The sequence below is a fragment of the Toxotes jaculatrix genome, chromosome 13, assembly GCF_017976425.1.
Source record: "Toxotes jaculatrix isolate fToxJac2 chromosome 13, fToxJac2.pri, whole genome shotgun sequence".
Lineage (NCBI taxonomy): Eukaryota > Metazoa > Chordata > Actinopteri > Toxotidae > Toxotes > Toxotes jaculatrix.
In genome coordinates this window covers 21,478,731-21,502,154 of record NC_054406.1, presented here as the reverse complement: position 1 = coordinate 21,502,154, position 23,424 = coordinate 21,478,731, and the positions used below count along the sequence as shown (strand labels likewise).

The following is a 23,424-nucleotide window of genomic DNA, read 5'->3' as shown; positions in this document are numbered from 1 at the left end:
AGAATTAAATCAAAAGTAAATGAATTAAGGATTAAAATCCTTGGCAACACATATGTATATTCTTACATATTTTTCATTCATCTTTGCAGATTGATTGTCCACATCAGGTTGAACAATGCTAATGTGAAAAATGCTCTGGTGGATTTGGAGGATTTACTCATGCGCTGTAGGGAAAAAGGAGGTAGGACAAGAAGAAGAAGAACAGTGTGGACAGGGTTGTAAACATTGACTGCTGATGCTTGTGTGGCTATCAGGCAAACACTTACCACTTCCACTGTCTTAGCACGTACTCCAGCCAAGCCGGAAACGAATGAGTCTCATCCCCGTCCTCTCAGAAAGGAAAGGGAACCAGATTTTGGCCTTACCACATGCAGTGAGGGCCAACACATGGTCCCAGCACTGGTTCTTCACAATTCTTCCATGCATACCTGCAAGCAGTGTGCAAGATACTCCTGTGTCACGGGCCTGGATCTGGGCCTATATGTAACAAAACAAACAAAAAAAAAAAAAACATACATAATTAAAAGTTTTAACAATGGAAAGTGATTTTTCACCCTCTGTTCAGCCTGCATATTACCAGCTTTGCAAATCTGCTTTATACCAACAAAGCTCAGCATTGGAATCAACCCCTTCCCCTGCAATAATCTCTGAATCAATCCTGGTCCTGACGTGTTAATATACACCTTATGACCTGTAGGTTAATCAAATATGCTCTGGGCTGTTTCCGGGTAGCACAGGCAAGGAACACAACAAGAAACAAAATCAATGAAAAAAAAAAAAAAAAAAGAAAGCTGCTCAGACTAGCTCCACAGCACAGACAAATACTCACACCTCTCCAAAACCATGTGTAATATCTCACACACAGCCTCAGTTTGGTGCTGGTATCCATGCCTGCAGCTGCAGTGCGTCAGCTGCCTGCTCAGTGTTTAAATGTCACATTTTCTGTGCTGATCCTCAGCTTTCAACAGTTACACATGGAGATGAATTTTACACTAAACAGAAAATAATTAGCTTTATTTGGAGACTCCTCCTGAGAATCAGATTTTGTCATCTTTGGGAGGTTAACTGGGAGGGTCCGAGGTCCCCTGAGACACCCAGTATGTCGAACACTGATTCCAAACGTCTATCTTTAGGAGGAGAGTCAAGATGTCGAGATGACATGGTGACTGTCAGGTGTGTAGGTGAGTTGGCGGGATGAGGGACAGGTGGACGAAACGGTGACAAACTAGGCACACCAAGGAAGGAACACAAAGAAGGACCTGCCTAATCCTACCACCCTGAGCACAGCATTAAAATGACACCCCCTCTTTTCCCCACCCCCACCCCAACAGATTAACAGTCCAAACTTACTGATACATCTGACACTATCCACTAACTTAGCATTACAAAGATATTTATACTGTGTAAAACAAAGACTGATCTAATCAGTCTACAACAGTAATCAGGAAGAAGGCAAAGTGAAGCACCAACAGTTCCACCAATCACCAGTCACCACCTACAAATTTCCCAGGAGCAGCACCACCCTCAGGCAGGGAGGGAGAACAGCATAAAGAAAATCGCACTCTAATACACAATACAAATTTGTTTTGCCTGCGTCATCCTACCATGTGACCAAACACTGCGTCTACGCCAAAGAAACAGACCATCGACCAGAGTCCTTGCATAAATTGGTACGTGCTGACAATAACACAGTGTAACAGGTTATGCCCTTTCTTTTCTTTTCTTTCTTATGTTAGCAACATGTGCAACACATGTGCAGATGCAGAATCAGAATCAGGGGTAGGTCAACCAACAACTTTGTCACGATTTGGGTCAACACAAACAATAGTGCGATGACGGTATGAACTCTACCACTGTTGGCAGGAGAGAGACTGTGGGTATTTGGTCGGTACAGGCAAGGAAGAGGAGAGTTGTGTACTTGTTGGACACCAGAACCGTATGTGGTTTTAAAGCAGGTGGAAAATGCAGGCGGAATTTCAACCCCAGGAAATGACTAAGCTAAGTGCAGAGATGAGTATATAGCACAGGTTCTTTAACATCACTGGGCAAGAGACAGTACTGAAGGTTTTAAAAGAAGAACTTTCTTTAACAAAAGTAATTAACAACAATTGAAACGTTAAAAAGAAAACACCACCTCAGGCACTAAGGGATTAACTACCGTAAAACTAGCACTTGGGCCTAGGAATGCAGACAGGGCTAGGGCTTACCACAGCGGCAGGAAAACCAAAAAGGGAAGGGTCCATAAAACTAACCGCCCAAGACACCCTACACCAACCAAAAAAAAAGGGATTGTGAAGAGACACCACCACCAGGGACAGACTGCCGCTTCAGGCCCTCAGCACCTGCTTGAGAAAAAAAAAAGAAAATTGAAAACAGGCCAAGTGCTACACATCCCTAGGGCTGACAGAATGATCCAAAGAAACCAATTCAAAGTAAACCCAAAAAATCAAATGACAAAATACAACAAAGGATACTAAATATTAACATTAATGAATACAAACAAAACAACTTCAATCTAACTAACTCAAGGAAAATAACGTAAAAAACAAAAACAAAGAAATAACGATGTAAAAATATTGTGAAGGTGTCTGCAGAGTAGACCAGCTCAGGACTCTTCAATAACCAGCACAGCGCAGAGCAGGACAGAGCAAAGAAACAGCAGTGTGCAAAAGATACAGCAGTGTACACAAAACAGCATGCTCCACAGACCAGCAGAACAGCATAACATAACATAACATAACATAACAGCAGTATATCCATGGAGTGGTAGCCAGTGGCATGCCAAGCAATGGCCAGGACGCTACATTAAAAAAAAAAAAAGGCACATAAACTGATAGAAAAACCTAAACCTGTACGTACCACTCTCTCCTGGCCATATGGCGCAGCTACACTCAGAGGATTGCAGGGTTCGGGCTTCGAAGGCCGCGGCTGGACCACGCAAACAGACACGCAAATGCACCCGGAAGAAATCCAGCGGCGCAATCCGTCTCCCACAGCGCCGGCAGCCAGGTGCGCTGGATACGTGGAGACAGGTGTCATCGACGGCTGCCACAACCAACAACTATTGCATCCTGTCAAAGGAAGCCACGGCCACGCCAAACAAAATACTCCACAGCCACCACGGAGAACGCGCGGAACGGGAGGAGGATCCGAGGTATGGGCACACCTGTATATATATATGCGCCTCCCACAACTCCCTGCGCCAAAAGCTGGCACAGTGCCATGTAGTGGCAGGGAGGGAAAGGATCCCTCGGCTACAATTAGGATGTAAATGTGAAAGATTTGTGACGATTTGAAAGACTGGTGACTGGTTCATTTTCTATAAAAGCAATAACAAGTGATCTAACAAGTGTGATCACTAACAGGTGTGTTAGTGAGTTTTGAAAAGTTAGTGTGGGTCCAGTTAGAGTCATTCTTTGCTCTGATTTTTACTATCCTGTTTTAGCTCTCCATAAGAATCTGTTGGATGTGTTTCTAGAAGTTTAAAGGTTAGGTAAGTAAAAGTTGAATCTTTCGATCCAAAGAGAAAATGTGCAGCCAGTCAGTTCGTAAAGCTTCTGGGCCTCGGTCTGTGTTCCAGCTTTCCCTCCAGGTGCTGATATTGTTTGTCCTGCTTACACCTCTCTCCTAAACAGAGGCAGTATGTCTGATCTTAAACTGGACTGGAAACAGCAATAACTTTAATAGCACATAAATGCCTTTCTTATTTTTATGACGGCTGCTGTTCCCCCCAGTGAAATAACACCTGCCAACCAGGAGCACGATGAGGAGCGGGAATACTGAGCTCCATCTACCTTTCTGTCTGCTGTTCATCTTACTGCTCAGAGCTGGAGTCAGGATGTGGTTAGCATAGCTTAGCAAAAAGAACTATTCCTTTCAACATAACTATTTCCTTCAACTTTACCTTCATATTTATGTGGTATGCATATTATATCAGTGTTACATAACACAGACGTTGGCTTTACTGCTTTACTTTATAGCTCATTTTATGTAATGACAAATACTTCCCCATGTGTGTGTGTTTTTTTTTTTCTGTTGGCTTGTTTTCTGATGAAACAAACCCAGGGATTATTAATTCAAACGGGAAAAGGAAATATTTGTGCTGTGACATTCAGAGAGAGGATTGAGAGCGGTTTATTTGAGGACACGTACTGTACATCCAGCAGAAACGGGAAACGGGGAGGGAGGCTTACTGTCGCTCCCTCCACTATCTCCTGACAAGCATGTCATTGGACTGTAATGTAAGATGAAAAGTTGACCTCCGCAAGCACTCATGCATACTTAAAGCTATCCAAGGGGCTTCATTTAAACGTTAGGAGGCACGGAAGTACTGTGGGCATGGATGAGTGTTTTCTCCTCTTACTATGCCCGTTTCAGTGAATGTTTCTTGGGAACACGTGCGGAGCTCCAACTGTGTGTTTGTGAACTATCAAATGTTGCTTATACCTGATCGGAAAAGAGAAGGATGTGTCCATGCACACTCTTTTCTAAGGATGACACCTTTGTCTGCAAGCCGATAAGAATCCTTTACATCCATTTAAACAGGATCCAGTTCAAATAAGAATATAATAAGGAGCAGTCAGAAGACAAGTGAAACGGGACAGGTTCAAGCTTCATATTACACTGTTCAACTAACATCTCTGACATGGTAGTCAGAGTTCAGTCATCTTCACACAGCTGTGATGTAGTCCCATGACATATAACTTAACTGACATACAGATGGGCGGCAAATTAAAGGAAAAACCTGAAAAATGTTGATGATGCCCCCATCCATAGGACACATAGGGGTCACTGAATGGTTTGATGAGTATGGAAATGATGGGAATTAAATGCTGTGGCCTTCACAGTCACTAGATCTCAACTTAATTGAACACTTATGAGAGATTTTGGACCATGTGTTAGACAATTCTCTCCACCACCCTCATCAAAACACCAGATGTTCATCCCTCCAGTAGAGTCCAGAGACTTGGAGAATCAATGCCAGGGCACACTGAAACTGTCCTAGCAGCTCGTGGTGGCCCATCCTCTAACTATGACACTTTTGTCCTGTTGGTTTTTCCGATAATTTGTCACCCATCTGTATTTACAAGCTGTGGCGACTCTGTTGCGATGATGGCCAAGGTGACCACCACAAGTCACTTTACAATGTTACATTGCCTTGTATAATTTGGTTTTCTTGGTCACCTTTCCTGTTCAACCACTAGCTAGATGGCAGCATCAGACATGAAGTGTACATATTGTACAATATTTTTGTATAGCTACATCAAGTTCATAGTTAATTTCTTGAGTACAATTATTTTGGTTCAACACTTACACTGTGGCCATTAACAGATACATTGTCATCTACCAGTTGTTTCGATGAATGGAATCAATGCTGTCATAACCTACTATTTACTCTATATACACTCATCATCACAGTAACCATGGAAACACACATAAGAGAATGATGCCATATTGAAAATCAAATTATACTAAAATCAAATCATCACAGAGCATATTCAGTATATACAGTGATATTCAGCTGGCAATGTGCAATCAATACAACTGTTTACAATTCAACATTTAGAGGGTACAATAACAAAACTCGCCATTTAATATCACATCACTCGCTTGTATTGAAATTTTGCTCGCCTCTCTTTCAAGGCAGCAAAGCGATCAATTACCCTCTCATTGAAATCATTCATGTTCCTGACAAGTTCTCTCTCCATGGAAAGCATGGCCGGTGCATTCAGACGTCCCTGTCCCATTGTACTTCTCAGGAAGGGTCTTGAAACACCTCTCAGCTTCACCAAATCTAATTTGGATATATAGTGGTTAAAGCAAAGATTGTTGCTGAGTTGAGTGAAGTAGGAAGGTATGTGTTGGAAGTATACTATGAGTAAAAAATAACCGCTACCATCCATGCTCGAATCTCACTCTGTAAAAGCAGAGGGTGTGATTTTCTATCACTTGGTTCCAACACTTGAGTAGGCCTACATAATTGGTCAGTAGTGAATGCTCTTGCTCTCCTAAGGCTCTCCTTGATCCTGTGGTTCCTGCTGCTGCTGCTGCTTGCTGCTGGCTTTGAGAGGAGCTCGGGTCCTTAAAGGGAGACAGACCAAAATATATAATATTGTATTATCTTACCTTATGGCCTAAACACTGCTGGTGAATCTCTGCAGAGCACGTTTGATGAAGACCATGTCAGTGTCCCTCTTCTGCAGCTGTTGGTCCATCATGTCAACGTGAGGCATGATTTGATGAAATAGCTGAGGGAAAAACTTAACAAATTAAATTCAGCTGGTGTGCGTAACAATGCAAACAATGGACATTTTTGTACTCTTCGCGTACCATTTTGCTGCACACCAGCCCTTTCTCCTCTCATCACACTCGCACCGTCATAAGCTTGCACGATGAGGTTACATTTGCCATCGTTAGTGCTGTTCAGTCTTTCCAAAATTGCATCGGCAATGGAGTCAGCCTTTATGGACAATACCAATAGTTTGCTGAAGAGAAGAATACACACACATTGTTCCAGCAGCTTCATTCTAAGTCATAGACTTCGAGGAATATTGAGCTTTTAGCTTAACATTTTCACTAGCTAAAGTTTTTAACTGGATTCACATAATAATGGCTTCCTGTCAGTTTATGGTATTTGCAGGGGGGCAGTTTTTCATAGAAAACATATTCAGAATAAATTTAAGCTACAGTTAGGTAAAGGGTAGAAGGACCACAACGCCACCATCAGTGCACTGATTGAGTTAAGAACGGCTTCACAGTAAGAAAAACAGCACAGTCTCCAATAATATCTAACAGCCAACCACTAGGGATTTGTGGTTATTAAACATGCTGCACCGCACTATGGCTATTTCCTTCTTATAAGCAATCTTCTGTGTCTTTTTATGCCTTTCTTTTTCATTTCCTTAGACGTTGGTGCAGTAACTCCTGACGCATTGGTTTCACAGAGGTAGAGCTGAGTCGCAGCCTCAGCACATGTTTTATGCCGTCAGTGTTTCATTTAATGATATTTCTGTTCTGCAGCATTTTCTTTTTGATTTCTTGTCTAAGCTTGTGATCTCAGACAAATCCCACCACTGAACAGAACCCTTTTGAGCTCTGAGCCTTGAGGATCTTTTAGGGTTTTCCTGAGCAACCGATTGAATTCTGAGCTGACAGTAATTGTAGCACAAAGAAAGTAAAAATGTTATTGGTTTGGATATAGTTGACTCAAAATGAAACGAACCTGCGTAGAAAAGTAAAGCAATGAGGAGGGAGAGTGTGAGTTGATTGAATATTATCAACTCAACTAGCTGTGATGGCCAGTGCCCGCTCCTCCACTGTCTCAGTACCACACCTCCCCTGGGGAACAGAGTCCAGCTGATGTAGGTGACTGGATGGCGGTTCAAGTACGTACAGGCACAGCGTTCAGGTACCTGAAGTCAAGAGCAGAACCTCATCTGGTGCTTCTGTTTTGCTCCATTTTCTTCCTCCTCACCAGTGGCTTGCCCCTCCTGTGCAGGGTGCAGGCCCTGCAGGCCCTGCTTGTTTCTTGACACATTGTCTTCCAAAGTGAATGCTTCTTTTTTTTTCCCCTTTTCATGTTGTGGGAAGCTGAAAAAAAAAAGAAGAATAAAAAATCATGCACCATGCAGTGACGCAATGAGGACACAGGAGTTTAGATGAAAAAAGGAGTTTATATACCCCAAAAACGTAAAAAAAAAAAAAAAACCCAGTATCATCAAAAACATCTTTGATAACTAGGTCTTTAAATGAGGTCAACAAAATATCACTAAACTCAATATAAAAGCAACTAAATAAGACATGAACTGAAAAAACTGACCTGACACAGTCGCCTCCTTCCTTTTTCTTGGTGGGTGGAAACCATAATTCTATTTATTAATCCAGTTTCTCTCATGTGAACTACTAAACTCTTGCAGCTATTTACTCCGAGACTAATCGTGTTCAGTATTGAATTTTTTTCACTTCCTGACTTTTGAGTTGCCTCTTTAGTGTCTCTCTTTTTGAAGCACTTTTTTTGGCACCGACCTAACACTTGAACCACTGATGGATGTTGACCTGTTACATGTAATGTTTTATTTAGTCCTGTGTGTCCTCAAACTCAACCTTGTCGCTATGTTTTCCTCTTCTGTGTTTCTTCCAACCCACTTCCTTCCCAATTGCATAATTATGTTTGCCTTATCCCTTATGTTGCCAGACTTTCATAATGTTGCTCCTTATTTTTCCTTTTGCTTCTGCTCTGCTAAACAAAATTTCCATGGCATCTTCCTGTTTGACTGCCTCCAGTGTATCTGCCGTTTCATTCCTTTCAATTCCCCTGTGAGCTGGAACCCACATGAATATAACTGATGTGTTCACATTTTGAATTCTGTTTCAAAATGTTTCTTATATTTCATTTCTTTTTTTTTCCCCTGGTGCTGGGAGAAACAGATCTTTTCTGGTTTATTCCCATGCAAAGCATTGACTCCCTGCTCTCTGGCTTTCCCAACATGGAAGGACCTACCTCAGTTGTTGGATGTGTGTCCTCTGTTTGGCCTTGAAGATTTGCACAGTAATTCATCATTCTGCTGTTCACACCTCAGATCACGGTCTAAGAGCAGCATCTTGACCTGAAAGGTAGTAACAAGAGTAGTTTTGAAAACTTACTACCTCTGAAGTGGGGTTTTAGAAGCTGATCCATATACAAAACACCGATCTGATCAGTGCCACCTTCCTGATAGGTATGATCACTGCCCCTACGATCACTGATCGTAACAGGTACTATCCAGTCCACGGGTGCTTGATTACGGAGATCGTTCCTCGCTTCTTCCCATATCTCTATTTTCAGTTTAGTCTCCATTGTGGTGTTTGCCACCCTGCTGTGAGAGTGACTAACAGCCGTTGACTGACCCAGTTCTCGGATGGATTGCTTTCCTGTTCTGCTTCCCACGTCATTACCTCCTCTCTGGTTCACCCTCCTTGCAGCTCTGAATGCTGACTTGCTGTACACATCATTTTGCACATCACGATCACTCTGCACATGGTCATGGTTGCCTCTACATCTGGCACTTCTTCTCAGACCCTGTCGACCTATCAAACTGACATGTCTTTGCTGCAAGCACCGCTTTGGCTTTGGTACATACTCTCATACTATCATTTACTCTTTCTCTGGGAGCGCTTCATCGTCAAAATCAAATACAACATACTCACTGCCTTTCCTTACCCTCTCTCTGGTTGTCTGCTCTGAGCACCCCCACCGTTCCACCTTCTGCAGTTTTCTTTGATTGCTTCCACGGTGCACTGCCTGGGACTGCCCAGATTACTCCCATATTCCACTTTCTTCCTGAATCAATTTGACAAGAACTTACCACTTTAAATGTGTCGGCTTGTTTCATCCGACCAGCCCTTTTCCTCTGCTCTTCATTTCTACACGCAATCATTGAGTTTCTGTCTCTCAGAACCTTAGCTGTGTGCATGTCGCCGACCTCATTGTTCAAAAACACTTGTCAACTTCACAGGACTTTTCAAAGAAACATGCTTGTCCCTCCTCAAACTCCTCTGGTTTTCTTTGAACTAGCTCTGGTGAAATCATTTCCTTTTTTCCCCTTGTTCTCACACTGATGATCCTGGCTGATCCTGGCTATCAGTCCTCTCACTCAGAATCCCACCACAACTTTCTTCAGCTTCAGCGTTTCCCAGCTCTGGATGCAGATATTAAAATGTCTGAATATAAAAGTGTCAGATTAAGTGTGAATAAATCCATTCCAAATCTAACAAACAGAAAATTAAATAAAACAGCATTGGATTAGATTTCTGATTAGGGATTTTTTGATACTTCAAAAGTACTTTATTAGCACCTTCTTTTTAAGGAAGCTACTGTATATACATAATCAACCATTTTATCCTGCAGGAGACGAAAACGGTGAAATCATAATCAGGCCAGAACAAAAAAAACAAACAAAAAAAAAAAATACAATGTCTGCTTCAGTGTTCAGTCTATGCGTGGTGCTCTTTTATTACATGTCTTCCTGTGATGGTAAAGTGAGGGGTTTCACATTGAAGAAAGAAACTTAGAAATGTTGGCTTGCTTGTTTCCAACAAGGAAAAGGGAGTGCCACGATGAAGACGACAGCACAGTAACAGAACTACAACATGTTGGGGAGACTGTACAGAATACTGTGTTCTAAAAAAGCATCACGTTTAAAAATTGACAAAATATAAATTACATGAGCCACATTAAATATGTGTCTGGTTTGAACGGGCAGTGTGTACTAAGCAGGAGGTTTTACTATGGCCTTCTGGTCTTAGACATTGTTATAAAATAAACACTGTTATATTATAGAGCATTTACATGCATGCAGTATGCCAATTTTTAGACTAACCAGGTTAAGGTAGTAGTGTGAAGATTATGTAATGAAAGTCCATTAAATGATTTTTCATAACCTCTCAGAAAGAACTCAAGCAGTGAAGTGAAGTGCCCTGAAAGTTAGTAAAGGGGAACCGCAAGGGTCTATTCTGGATCTTCTTCCATTTATTACGCACAGAAATAGAACGAGGGCTGATTGATACGTTTCTGGCCTCAGGTAGAGGGAGATGCGTGAGACAGTTCTTGTTACATGAATTTGAGGTTCAACACGTTTAGTGATTCTGCAGAAAGTTTGAAGTTAATAACTTTTGTGGTGTTTCTGTTTGGAGTTATTGAAAATGTCAAGTCAGCTCTGTCTGAGAAAATGGGATCAGTATGCTCCACAACCGCTGCACTCCGTCTAAGGAGCTGGTTCTACCTTAGGCCACAAACTTATCAATAACCCCTCACATCCTCTCTCACTCTTCACATTGTTATGCCCATTATAATGCAGATCATAACACTCTTTTAACTGGGTGAATAAATAAACAGCAGCCAGCAGTTTTAACTATTGACATCCACACTCTGTCAGTGTGAGCTAATTCCTGAGTTTAGTTCATGAAACTATTTGATCCAACACAACACTTTGCAGAGCCAAAATGGATGGTGTGGATCGGGACAGGCCTTTTACAACTAAAGTTGCTCTCAACAGCATCGGGTTACGTTGATATCTCAGCTGATTAAAAAAAAAAAAAAGGTTAATTTGTAAACTGTTAGGAAACATCAGTACCATCCAGTCAAAAGTAATCAGCTGTGTCGACAGGAAGTCCCTGCAGCCAAATATAAGTGTTTTATTAAGTTCACCTGATACATGGACAAGTATGTTATTTAAGTTCCCTAGAGTGAGTGAAAAATATAATTATAGCACCTAACCAATGTTATTTGAATCTTTAATTTAATGGTGCTGGCTTATTTGATTTGGAGTATTAATTAAGAGTATTACCACATATAACACTATAACCACTATCTTCCATATTAACCTCTTATTCTTATCACTCTAATAAAACTGAACATGTAGTAGTCCTGATCCAGATTGGGAAAGCCTGGATTACATGATCTGGATAAACTGTTGCCTTCTTTATAATCTGAGTTACCGCTTGTGTTTATTGATCAGCTGGACTTTGTTACAGTCATTTCATCATGTTCTCAGATGCCATCTTATAATAAACTGACAGAAATAATGGACAAAAGTATGAAAAGTGAGACCCACGTTAAACTGGAATTCCTCCTAAAGATTAAGCACCTCAGGTTCACTGGCTCGCACCGTGTTAGGAAAGGATGTAGTTAATGTGAGTGTAATGTGCTGATGTGACATGCAATTACTGGAGTATCACCTTAATCTGATTATCATGAAATTACAAGTGTGAATGTAAAGGCTCTGACAGAGCATCAATAGCAATCAGGCAGATTGTTAACTTTAACTAGTTCATCTCTGGATGAGCGCACACTGCCCCCTGGTAGAAAAGTACAAACTGAGACATATGCAGAAACACTATAGATGCTGAAATGACTAAAACTGTTTGTGGTGACTCAAACATTCTGAATACAAAAGTCATGAGGTTACATACAACTGTGCTGAGTAGATCTAAAATGCAAAACACACATAAAAGAAGAAGAAGAAGACGAAGACGGAGGTGGGAAATAAATAAATAAAAGCTCACTTCATTACACTGCGGTCTCCTTGGTCCTGATAAAGCCCTGTTCTAGTGACACAAGCACTACAACAACAATAACAACAACAACAACAACTAAAACAATCAAAAAGATGTAAAAGCCACTCAACAAAGGATTAAGTCAGAGCTTTAAATAAAATGAAAGGGAGTAATTGCCCTCCCCCCCTGCCCTCCCCCACCCTGGTTTGCTAAAATCATTCTTTTTTTTTCTTTTTCTTTACACATTGAAATTGAAAAAATACTTTTTTTTTTTCACATTGAGAGGGAAAATAAAATTTTTTCCTGTACAAGAAATGACACCAAACTCGTGCTTAAAATTTTGAGAGGGATCCTCGACTCCCGGCGCGTACAACCCCCAAGAAAAAAATCACCCACAAATCCCTTTGTTAATGCTTTTTTTTTTTTTTTTGGAACACGTAGTTTAAAAAATGACTTGACTTCCAAGTTATTGATAACCAATTCTGATGGTAAGAAAAAACGGTAGAAAAATAAAGTACCAGTAATCTCAAGATTAAAAGACCAAATGCCCTTGAAAATTTTTCTTAAAATCTCCAGACAAATTGGAGAGGAATAATCCACAAATGCTGTACTTTATTTTCTTTTTCTTTAAAACAGATTTTTTTTTGTGTCTGTGTTTTCTTTTTTTTTTTTTCATCAGTCCAGCGGTTGAGCTTTTTGGCAGTAAATGGAGCAAGAGGGGAATTGTGGGGAATACTGGGGAGGGTTCTTGGGAATTTTCTTCAGGCCGAACTCCATCGCTCATGGAGGTTAAAGTTCTTAGTTCAGCGTTGACGCTCGTTCCCTCTGATGTGGTGTGGCGGATCACGTCGAAAAGGCAGTGCTTTTGGGGTGAGGTAAAAAGGTGTGATGGAGACACGAGTAAGGAGGGAGAAGTGGGGGCAGCTGAGAGGTTTACGGTACTGTTCAGGTGTTGGAGGACTGAAAGAGAGAGAGATGGAAAAGATGGACAGAGAAAGGACACAAAAGAGAAAGAGATGTTTAGTGGATTTTAAAGACCAAACTTCAGATCAAAACACAGGAAAGTACGAGAAAATAGAAAATAAAAAGAGAGAAAATTACTTATAAACTGATCAACTGCTAATGAATTGATAATACTGGAAATGAGCATAATGATGGCTGCAGTACATTCTCAAATAAAGACGAGAAAATGAAGTAAGGTCTCAAATCAGGTGCGAACAGGAACGGATCAAAACAAGGCTTCGTACTAAAAACATGACCGGTGACACTTATCAAACGGAGGGAATTAGAAATAAAAGACTGCTGCCTTCTGCAGCTGAGGTGAGTAAATACATCAAATAAAATTTAAAAAAAAAATAAACTATGTGAGAAAATCCAGTCATGTCCATTTCCACAGCACAACACAAGAATTATGTCTCTGGTAGCAGGAATACTGTTTTAATTCATATCTCTAATCGCTGACACTGGCTGCTGTATCAGAAAAGGCAGAATCGCGTTCACTGAAGAGGTAAAGTGAAGTTGTCATCATTTTTTATGGGGTAATAACATTGTTTGTGCACTGCTTCATGCAAACAGGTAACTACAGCAGTGCTGTGATACAGTCCAGGTGCCACCCTTTGCCTCCTCAGACGCCGCTTTTTCTATCACTGGGTAGACTTTCCACCGTTACACCATCAGTCATTTCCACCACCTGAGGGAAAACAAACACGCTATCCTGCTCCTGTCTTGGTTGGCAGACGCACTTCCTTTGTGTGGTAAACCGATCCTTCATTTTCCTGGGAGGTTTCGTCGGCAGACAGAATTGCATGGTGAAAGCAAGGTTTATAGGGAACCACTCAAAACGATGATGAAGTGATCATTCTATGTAAACACAACAACATTAAAATTACACTGAAAACAAAACCTAAAAGATTATTTTTGTCTTTTCTTTCAATAAAGTGCATTCATCTGAAATATTAACCTTCTCTCTGACTCCATAGATGAACTATACTCATGAACTGTTAATACAGGGCAAATACATTAGGCATACATTAGGTCGTAACAACAGAACAACAGAGCATCCTGACAGCTACAAAAAAAAAAAAAAAGCCTACCCTGTGTGAGTCTGTGTGTATGAAAACCAGGAGGAGGGAAAGCAATAAAATGTAAAGTGTCACAGCAGCAGCTGGATATTTTAAATTAGAGTATAGATGGTGTAATGAGTATGTGTGTGTCAGAGCAGTGGAATACAGATACAGGGTGTAGTGGTTATTGGGATGAGGCTCCTCTCAGGCTTCACTCTGATGTAAATACATTGAAGTTGACTGAGTGTGCCAGTAAAACAGAGGTACATGGGAACGATTAAGCCCTCGGTGATGTCTCACAGGCTAATTAGCCCCCGCCCCCCACTACTTTTACTTTGGCAGCTTTGTGTTTGCTATGCTCATCAACATGCTTTAGTGGTCTGCCAGACTGCACTGAGGGTTTGAAGCTCGGCCCCGCCCCTGCCGCACAGACGACTGGGAGGTAGGGCCACTGTGTTTACATACCAGGCTGTCAGTGGGGCTAAACAGCACCAGATTCCCAGCCTGGACCCTTTAACATCACATAAACAAGGCCGCAATTAAAGCCTCATGGGCACCATTACTTAACATACCTTCTGCTGCTGAGGTGTCTTGTTTCATGTTGAAACAGACTTACAGACCACACATTTTCATTTTGCGTGGAGCTTCTGAAATGGCGTGAACGTGCGTTGCAGTTTCCAGTGAGCGTGCCACTGCAGCCTGTGTGTACAACAACCTGCTTTTTCAGCATCTGATTCACTAAGACAGCGTCTCCCACAGAGAGACGGGGGAGAAGGAGAAGGGGGCCGAGCATCAGGCCCGGCAGCTCAGAGTGGAGCTGGTGGACGTTACTGCATCAAATGCAGCCAAACGCACGTTTAAATGTCAAACAATTTGTGGCTCATGTCGGCTACATCCCATTATGCCCCAGGAGAGTGATGCACCTTGTAAACACTCGCTAAAATGGCTATGAAAACGGTGAGCCCAGCTCGCTGCCTCTGTTTGATAAATGCAGCCCATGTGTTTGGGGGTAGAAAGTGTTGCATCTGGAACAAAAGCCCCCCCCAAAAAAAGTCTTTTAGTGCTTTGTGGATTTCTCTAAGTAGAGAGATAAATTCCACCACAGCTAAATACAGCTAAGGATTTGATTGGAAACCTCACAGCCAGAGGGCGGGGCATGTTAAGAGAATTTATATGAAGTATAAATTAAAAACTAATATAAAGAAAATTTGTAAAATGCACCTCATTATCATGGGGCCATGTGAGTCTGATTGTCAGATTAATCAAACTGCTTAATCAGTCTTTGTTATCCTTTCTATGGGGCACATTACAAAACCAGTTCTTTCATTTCTGTATGACTACCCGATTATATTCGCTATTAATGGACATGTAGCATTAACCAAATTGGTTTGTGGACTAAAGTCAAAGTTCCATTACGGACCCAAACTTCACACTGGTCTCCACGACCCATTAATCACAGCTCCATTACCTCCAGTACTAATGAACTGCTGTTTAACAAGCCAGTTGTGCCACATGGTGTAACATTAGAGCTGTAGGCATGAGGCAGGATACACCCTGACCATGTCTCCAGTCTAAAATGTGACTCCTGCTACAAATGTCCTGCCAGGGCCTTTGCAGCTCAGAGGCAAGGTGTGTTATTTCACTTACATGAATGCATTACTTTGCATCATTTTTTTAGGACTTCTAGTGGGCAGGTGGAGTAGGTTTTTAGGGGGACACGGGTTCTTTTTGTGAGACCATGCTGGCTCTTGCTTTTTGTGCTTCCAGTTCTCTGAATAATGGTCTTTTCCCCCTCTTTCTGGACTTTTTTCCTTGGTCTCGTGATCCTTTTTGTGTGAGTTTCGGTCGGACCAGGTCAGAGTGAGTGGCACGGGATGGGTGAGGATGGGTTCAGGGAGCAGACTCACCGTCCAAAGGATCAGTCTTGTCTTACTCTGGGGAGATCTCTGTTTCCTGGTGCACCACCACTTTGGTAACAGACATATCTGGGTGCTGCTCTTTTGCCTCTTTGATGGCCTGAGCCAAAGCCTGAGAAGTGAACCACAATCTAGGTTTGTTAGGGAGAACACGATTGATGAGTTTAATTACAATGACTTGCACATGAGACAGATTTACTTGATATATGAACACAATTGCTGTATGAGCCAAATGAAACCTCCAGCTTCTTCTGTCGGGTACAGATGCTTTTTCAGGCAGAAATCCGTGGCAATAAATGAGCCAACACACAACCACAGAGCTTTGAAGGATAACAACATTATTACGGTGTCATTTAGTGGGAACAGCAAAGCATGAAGAAATGCTGCTCTCATTCTTTCATCATTTACATTCCTCACCTTGTCATGATCGATTTCGGTGTCTCCAGTGATGACGATTCTCTTCTCAATGCGAGTCTCAGAGATTCCTCCTTTCACCGTCTGCAACAGAGACACGATACAAACTGAAATGCCCGGGTCGGAAAAAACTGATGAGCCTGTAAGGAATGTGTGGTGTGGTGTGGTGTGTCCCTCGCTGTTAGAGGATTAGAAACAAAGGTGGATCCACACGTACTCACTGCTGCATCAGCAGGGCTGGTGTTGATTACAGGGTACATTAGAATCCTTTCAGTATTCTGCTTTAGTTTCTGTTTGCTAATCTCCAGAGCTCCATGCATCGGAGCGTGATGTTGCCATGGACTCAGTGAGTTACACTGTGGGGCTACTACTGGAGCTCCATGGGTGACTTGTGAGGCTATGCCTACATTAAAAACCTAATATCATGATAAACAAAACAAAGCAATAAAACTGTGTTCCTGATTCTGATAGGAAACAGTGGCCAGTCACTTTCAGTCTTCTCAGTTACTCTACAGCAGGCACTTAAATAGTGTGTCATGAAGGGTCAATATCACTGGCACAAGTGATTGAAGGTAGAGATCCATCACAGCGCAGCGGTAAATTACTGTATTGATCTGTATTGATCGACTGTGGGACGGTTAGTGAAGTGAGCAGACCTTGGTGATCTGGGTGGTGGTTGTGGTGCTGATGGTCTCGGAGGTGATGGTCTGGGCACTCAGCAGCACTCCTGAGTCCCTCTCTGCCAGGCTGTCCGCCGGCTGTGGGAGAGACACCTTTTAAGTGTTACACAAGAATCTCAAATTATGCAATTTCCATACACCCAATTATCTCTTATGTGTTATTTGTATAAATGCTTTAACTTAATTTATGTAACTATAAGACTTACTCAGATCTGGAGCTGGGTATTGAACCTCAGGACTTTTTGTTACCAACCAAAATATGTCTCATGCTGACATTGGATGTCCAGTCAAATTCTTCTTTACTTATATACTTGACTTACTTTATGGGAGCTGCCATGGCACAGCAAGTAAAGAGTGCGGCTTTGGACTTTGGACTGGCCTGAGATCAGAGGGTCGGCGGTTTGATCCCTCGACCAAGCACAATGGATATGGACAGGCACCGATCCAGCCCAGCTCTCTGGGCGCCTTAGTTGGCAGCCCCCTGCCCACAGCGTCTCTAGTGCACGTGCATTGCTTGTGTGTGTGTGTTTTGTATGTCGTTTCGGTTTGAGGGATAATAAAAGTAATAAACCTTAACTTATACTTACTTTAATCCGATGAAATTTCCAGTTATTGACTGTTTTATTCAAATTAAGTTCTTGCAGGACTCTTTGCCTTTAAACCACTATAATATTTGAGAAATTTGGATTTGTTGATAATGAAAAAAAGGGGTACAAAAAAGTGTTTTTGGTATTGGTATAGACACTAGAGTATTGTATTAGAATTGAAGTTAACTGGAAACAGAAATAATCAAGGCTGGATTAGTAACAAAGCAAAGGGGGGCAACTTAAATGTAATGGGGGCACCGGAGCCCAAAGGTTCCAGGTCAAATGTAAAAGGTGAAAGGGCAAATGCCTGCATTTGTATATCACATCTTTCCAGTAGTATTCATTCCTCATTCACCCATTCACACTGATGGCAGTGAGATACCATGCAAGACTTGACTATCGGATGCAATTTGGTGTCCTTGACCGAGGACACTTTGACATGTGGACAGGAGGAGTTTGTGATTGAACTGCTAAATTCATCAGTGGATGACCTGCTAATTTAATGACTAATTTAATTAACTGAAAACTGGCTGGTTAACACCGTATGCACCAATAAATCTGCACACATGACGATACGTTGTATTTAATCAGAGCCTGAGTCTACTTTGTGATATTTCATTCTTTTGTGTGCAATTCCCAGAATTCCCCTCACCTGTGCTGACTCGTACGTAATGGTCTTGGTCTCCGTGTGAACCAGGGGGATGTCCTTGTAGGCCACAGTTCCTCTCAGGGAGTTGGTGACGTCTGAGATGGTGATTGTCTGGGTCTTCATCACAGGAGACTGGAGGGATAAGATAAATAGTAAGCAACAAACTCACAAAATAACAACACAAAATATCTGTCACACATTAATGCGTGACAGATACAGCCTTTCAGGACAAAGGCTGCATTCAGGTCCTGCAGGTTGCCTCTAACTGCCACCATACTGATGGGCAGAAAACATGGTACTCTTTGTCCTGTAAGCATGTCAGTGCATTAGTACTGACTGCTCAGTGACTGTAGTTAGGCATTCCTATCGTAACTCATTGTGTGGCACGAAGGTAAAAATCATATTGATATGAAGAGGTTTTTCATTACCTGAACAGTGTAAAGCTAGTTAATGCTAAGCTGAGGTTTCACTGAGCAGGAGCAGTCCACTGATTTTCCCTTACTTTATTACTGTTTCTGCATCTCTTCTTCACCTTGAGACAGGTGGTCTGAGGGGCAAATCAAATCCCATTTAAGAAGTCACTCACTAAATAAATAAATAAATACATGTCTTGCTTCTGTCTTTCAGAACGGTGCTCTATGTTGCAGCACTAGATGGCAACATTACTGCAGGACCTCAAAAAGAAAAAAATGCATAAGAGCTGTTTGTGTATTTTCCCAGACTTGAAGCTTCCAGTGTGTATGTAAGGAGACATAACATATCCAGCAGCAAAACTTTTGAAATGACCAATATTTACATGTTCATAGATATTCCATTTTTCACTTATGGAGGAGTACTTAAAGATGAGGATGAAAGGGTGTGATGGCGTTTCTGGAAATGTGAGGCAAGACACTGACAGCACCTGCATGCAAGGACAAACACATTCTGCACTAAAACTGCGTGTCAAGAAGGAATTGCATTGTTCCATGCCTGGTTTAAAAAAACAAAACAAAAAACAATAAAAACTTCATTATCCTTTAACCTGCTACATTTATGGTTAAACAGTCAAATGTCAAAAGTCAAAGGTTAATGTGAAGAATTTAAGGGGATTCTGTAAGTTAATGAGAGCTGACTCAGCCATCTAGCCTTCGTTCCTCCGAGGTTGCATCTTCAGAAGACGCAGCCCATAAATTGGGACGTGTGAGCAATGCTACAAAACTGTAAAAATGTCACCACCCAATCTAAAGAAGCAGCTAACAGACACTGAATAACCAGCTATGATCAGTCAGCTCAGTGTGGGCATGCTGCAGAGGCACAAGCATATTCAGTGATGTGGCAGCCAGCAGAATGGAAGCCTCCAAATGTTGTGACAAAATGCATTTTAGTTAACAGAAATAACCTGAAATGAGAACTCAATCACGTAGGTACGATTTCTTATATTGTTGGAAAGTACTTTCAGACAGCGAGCAGTTGCTGAAGCTGCTGCCATTGTTTCCTGTGTAAGCACAATGGCAGCCAGTGTAAACATGTTCATGGCAGTGAGCACGTTAAGGGTTGAAATTCTTTTTCAACTTGCCATTGTGACTTCATACGTCAGCATGTCAGCTTCAGAAATCTTTCATCCACTGTCTGCCACTGCTGTGGGTCTGGATCATGGTGGCAGCAGACTAAACATGGTAGCCCACATGTGCTTCTTCCCAGTCACATTCTCCAGTTCCTCGTGGGAGGATCCAGAGGCAATCTCAGACGAGTTCTGGGTCGGCAACGGTAGTTGCAGTGACATTTCCCTCCCAGATGGACATAGGCAGAAACTCTAAAGAGAGTTCTCCAGGAGGCATCCCAATGAGATGCCTGAGCCAACATAATGAGGCAGTGGTTTTACTCTGAGCTCCTTCCTGATATCTGAGTACTTCATCCTTTCAACCAAGGAAAATGACACAGGTCAGAATCTTACTGATATCTGGGTTCCCTGAATTAGACACCTCCCCATCACTGACTAAACATATACCGTACATTTAAAGATTCAATCTTGCTTGAAGAGATCAGCTTTTGATTATCCAGGGCGAGCATGTAGGATTTAGTGGCATCTAGGGATGAGATTCTAGATTGCAACCAACTGAATATCCCTGAATACTCCCCTCACCCTTCCCTTTTCCAAGAGTGTAGGAGAACCTACAGTGGCCTTCAGGTAACATAAAAACGTGAAAAGGCCCTCTCCAGATCCCTTTTCTGGTTCATCTGTTTTGGTGTACTGCTGAAACATGGCTGGCTCCTTGGAAGAGGACCTACCCCCTATGCAGATATGGAGGACTCATTCTAAGCTAACGGAAACACAACGATTCTTCAGGTGGTTACACACAAATACAAACCTAGTTATGAATATTATATTCAATTTCAGCCAACAGATACCGCTAAATCCTACACACTGGTCCTTTAAGGTTACAGGAAACTTCCACTTTTATATGTACTGTTCAAAGCGTTTAACGTCAAAGACTACACACCTGGATGGTCCAGGCCTTTCAACTAGATAAACAAAATCAGTGATGACCATAGAAACAACAGGCCTTGTGTTGTGCAAAAACATGGCACACAGCATAAAGGTAAGAGCAAAATCTCACAGCCATCAGCTGTATGCGATGAGCCATCAATGCCCAGAGCTTAAAAAAAAAAACCCTATAGACAGCAGCTTCTCCAAGTTCGACTTAACAAGGAACCAAATGCCAAACCCAAACTCCAATAATACCCCCAATACTGCCTCCTAAACTAAACAGTGTACCAGCTCAGTTTGCTTTGTATCCATGCATTCTGGTTGAAATTCATGTTTCTTTCCTTTGGAATAAGCTCTGTGGAGTTTTTTTTGGTGAACAATGTACATGTTTGACCCGTAGTAGTCCTGCACGGTCCAACACTTCTAAGAAAGTGGGAAGTGGCCTCCTGTCAACTCAACTTAGACAGATAACTGCGACCAAGAGACGACCAGGTGAGGCGTCAAATTCTGAGAGCTGCTCCGAAACTAGCAGAACCAGCTCTGTTTAAACTCTTGCATCTGAACCTGGTGGCCAGAACAACCTTTAGCATAGAGATTGAATCAGATGTTTACCATGTGTGTGGGGTGGCAGTAGGAGACTTCCACACAAGGTGATGCCACGCATCCCTTGTAGACTCCAGAAGGACCATCATCAAAGACGTGCAAGGCAAGAAGAAATCTCTAAAAGACCACAACTGTATTATATATATTCAAATGTACACACATCCGTTTTTGATGCATTTTTTATTTTTATGGTACCTATGACACACCTTAATTTAGCTTTAAATGAACACTAGAAAAGTCACAATAGGATAGGAAAAATAGGACAAATCCATTGGCTGAATAAGTGGAAGTCCATCAGTAGACAATGAAAAAAAAACAAAAAAACAATGACACTGAATCATTAGCAGGTCATACAGATGTGCACACACCCACCAACAGGCAGGGTACATTTACTGAGCATGCACAATCTTCTATGAGTGTATTTATTTTATTAGCAGTGTTGTAGAAGTGGTAAAAACACATTATAGCATGTATTATTAAGTCCCCACCAACATTTCAAAGGGTAAACATTAAACTTTCCCAGAGTTTATTTAGAGCCAGGCATATGTTTTTTTTTTCAAAGGAACATGTACAGTTTAAAGGCTCTGTGCATTATCTATACTGTGGAGACAACATTCTGTAAACTTTGAAATTATCTATAGAGTCCATGATTTATGACAATACATACTTGGAAAATGGTTTAGTGATTAAAAGCAAAGCAAAGTCAACTAAGTGAATTGTCAGTGGATTCAAACTTACTTCTAATAAAAATCTATCTTTTAAAACCAAAGCTGAAAAAGTTCTCAGGAAACTAAAGACGTGTGAATCTGAGCCTTGGATTTGTGGAAGTCACACAACAGTAAAATGATCAGGTGTTAAGAGGGAGATAATTTTTTTAGATTACATGGTCCACGAAGATGACACTATGCACCTTTGTGGACCATACTGAGATCATCTGTACTTCCAGCACTGACAAATGAGCCACAACAAAACCACACCAAAGGTACACAAAGCCTGTAGTTAATCAGACTGAACAAAGGTTTCTGTCTGTCTGCCTCCACTGTTTAGGATGCATGGACACATACACAGACCAGATTTAAAGCTAAGTATGCAACTTTTCACAGTGAATAACTGAAATGTACAGTCACAGAGAGCTTCATTAGGAACACCTGTGCACCTGCTTATTTATGCAGCTGTCCAGTCAGCCAATCATGTGGCAGCTGTGCGATTCATAAAATCCTGCAGAGACAGGTTTAGAGCTTCAGTTAATCTTGTATGTATGTATGTGTGTAGGCATGTAGTAAAACAGGAGATTGGCAGCTTGAATGTGCAACTGACAAATCTGCAGAAATGGTGTGGTGAACATGGAGCAGGACCTCAAAGGAAGGTTTCCAACCTTTTGGGAAACCATGTGAGCAAAGGGAGGAACTACCTAGGATTCACATGGTGTTCCTAATAAAGCGCTTGGTGAGAGTAGCTACTACCAGTACAATGAAAATAACAGTATTGCTGCTTGCCAAACTAGGTTGGGGCGGTGGAGGTATGCATACTGCATCTGACTGTCTTGCTGCTGACAAAAGTCTGTGTCTAGAAATGAACCAACAGTTAATTTTCCCTTTTTTAAACCATAACCATTGTCTTTCCCTAATCTCTTTACATGTTTTAGTTACCTAACTGTAACCACACCTTGGTTGCCAAAGAAATAATTTTAAAAACACTGGCAGTGAACATTTAAAAAAAAAAAAAAACCCTGTAGTTTCATATCGTAAAATTTATTAGCACTTGTTTTAGCAGTGTGCTTGGTCTGTTACTTTTGTAAACAGCTCATATATTTTGAGTCATTGCTGCCATACAACAGGAAAGCTACTGCAACAACAATAAAGGAAGAAGTAGTAATAGAGAACAGCGAGGCAACAACTTAGGTACCCCAAAATCACTTTTAACCAATCAGATTCTATGGCTAGTCATTCTGGTGCTGACAGGTATTAAAACTTCTCATCTAGTATTTGGAATGTACTGTATTTGTCAATCTC

General features: G+C 41.6%; 1 protein-coding gene across 1 annotated transcript in view; it reads right to left on the bottom strand.

Moving 5' to 3' along the window:
* Nucleotides 1-12,346: 12,346 nt before the first annotated feature.
* Nucleotides 12,347-23,424, bottom strand: part of epb41a (erythrocyte membrane protein band 4.1a) — a 35,369-nt gene continuing 24,291 nt past the window's right edge. The window contains exons 17-21 of the mRNA XM_041052951.1: nt 18,346-18,474; nt 17,083-17,199; nt 16,430-16,510; nt 16,004-16,124; nt 12,347-12,993 (exon numbers count right to left, since the gene is read on the bottom strand). Of these exons, the coding sequence (XP_040908885.1) occupies nt 16,026-16,124; nt 16,430-16,510; nt 17,083-17,199; nt 18,346-18,474 (426 nt within the window). The 3' untranslated portion in view covers nt 12,347-12,993; nt 16,004-16,025. The remainder of the gene's footprint in view (nt 12,994-16,003; nt 16,125-16,429; nt 16,511-17,082; nt 17,200-18,345; nt 18,475-23,424) is intronic.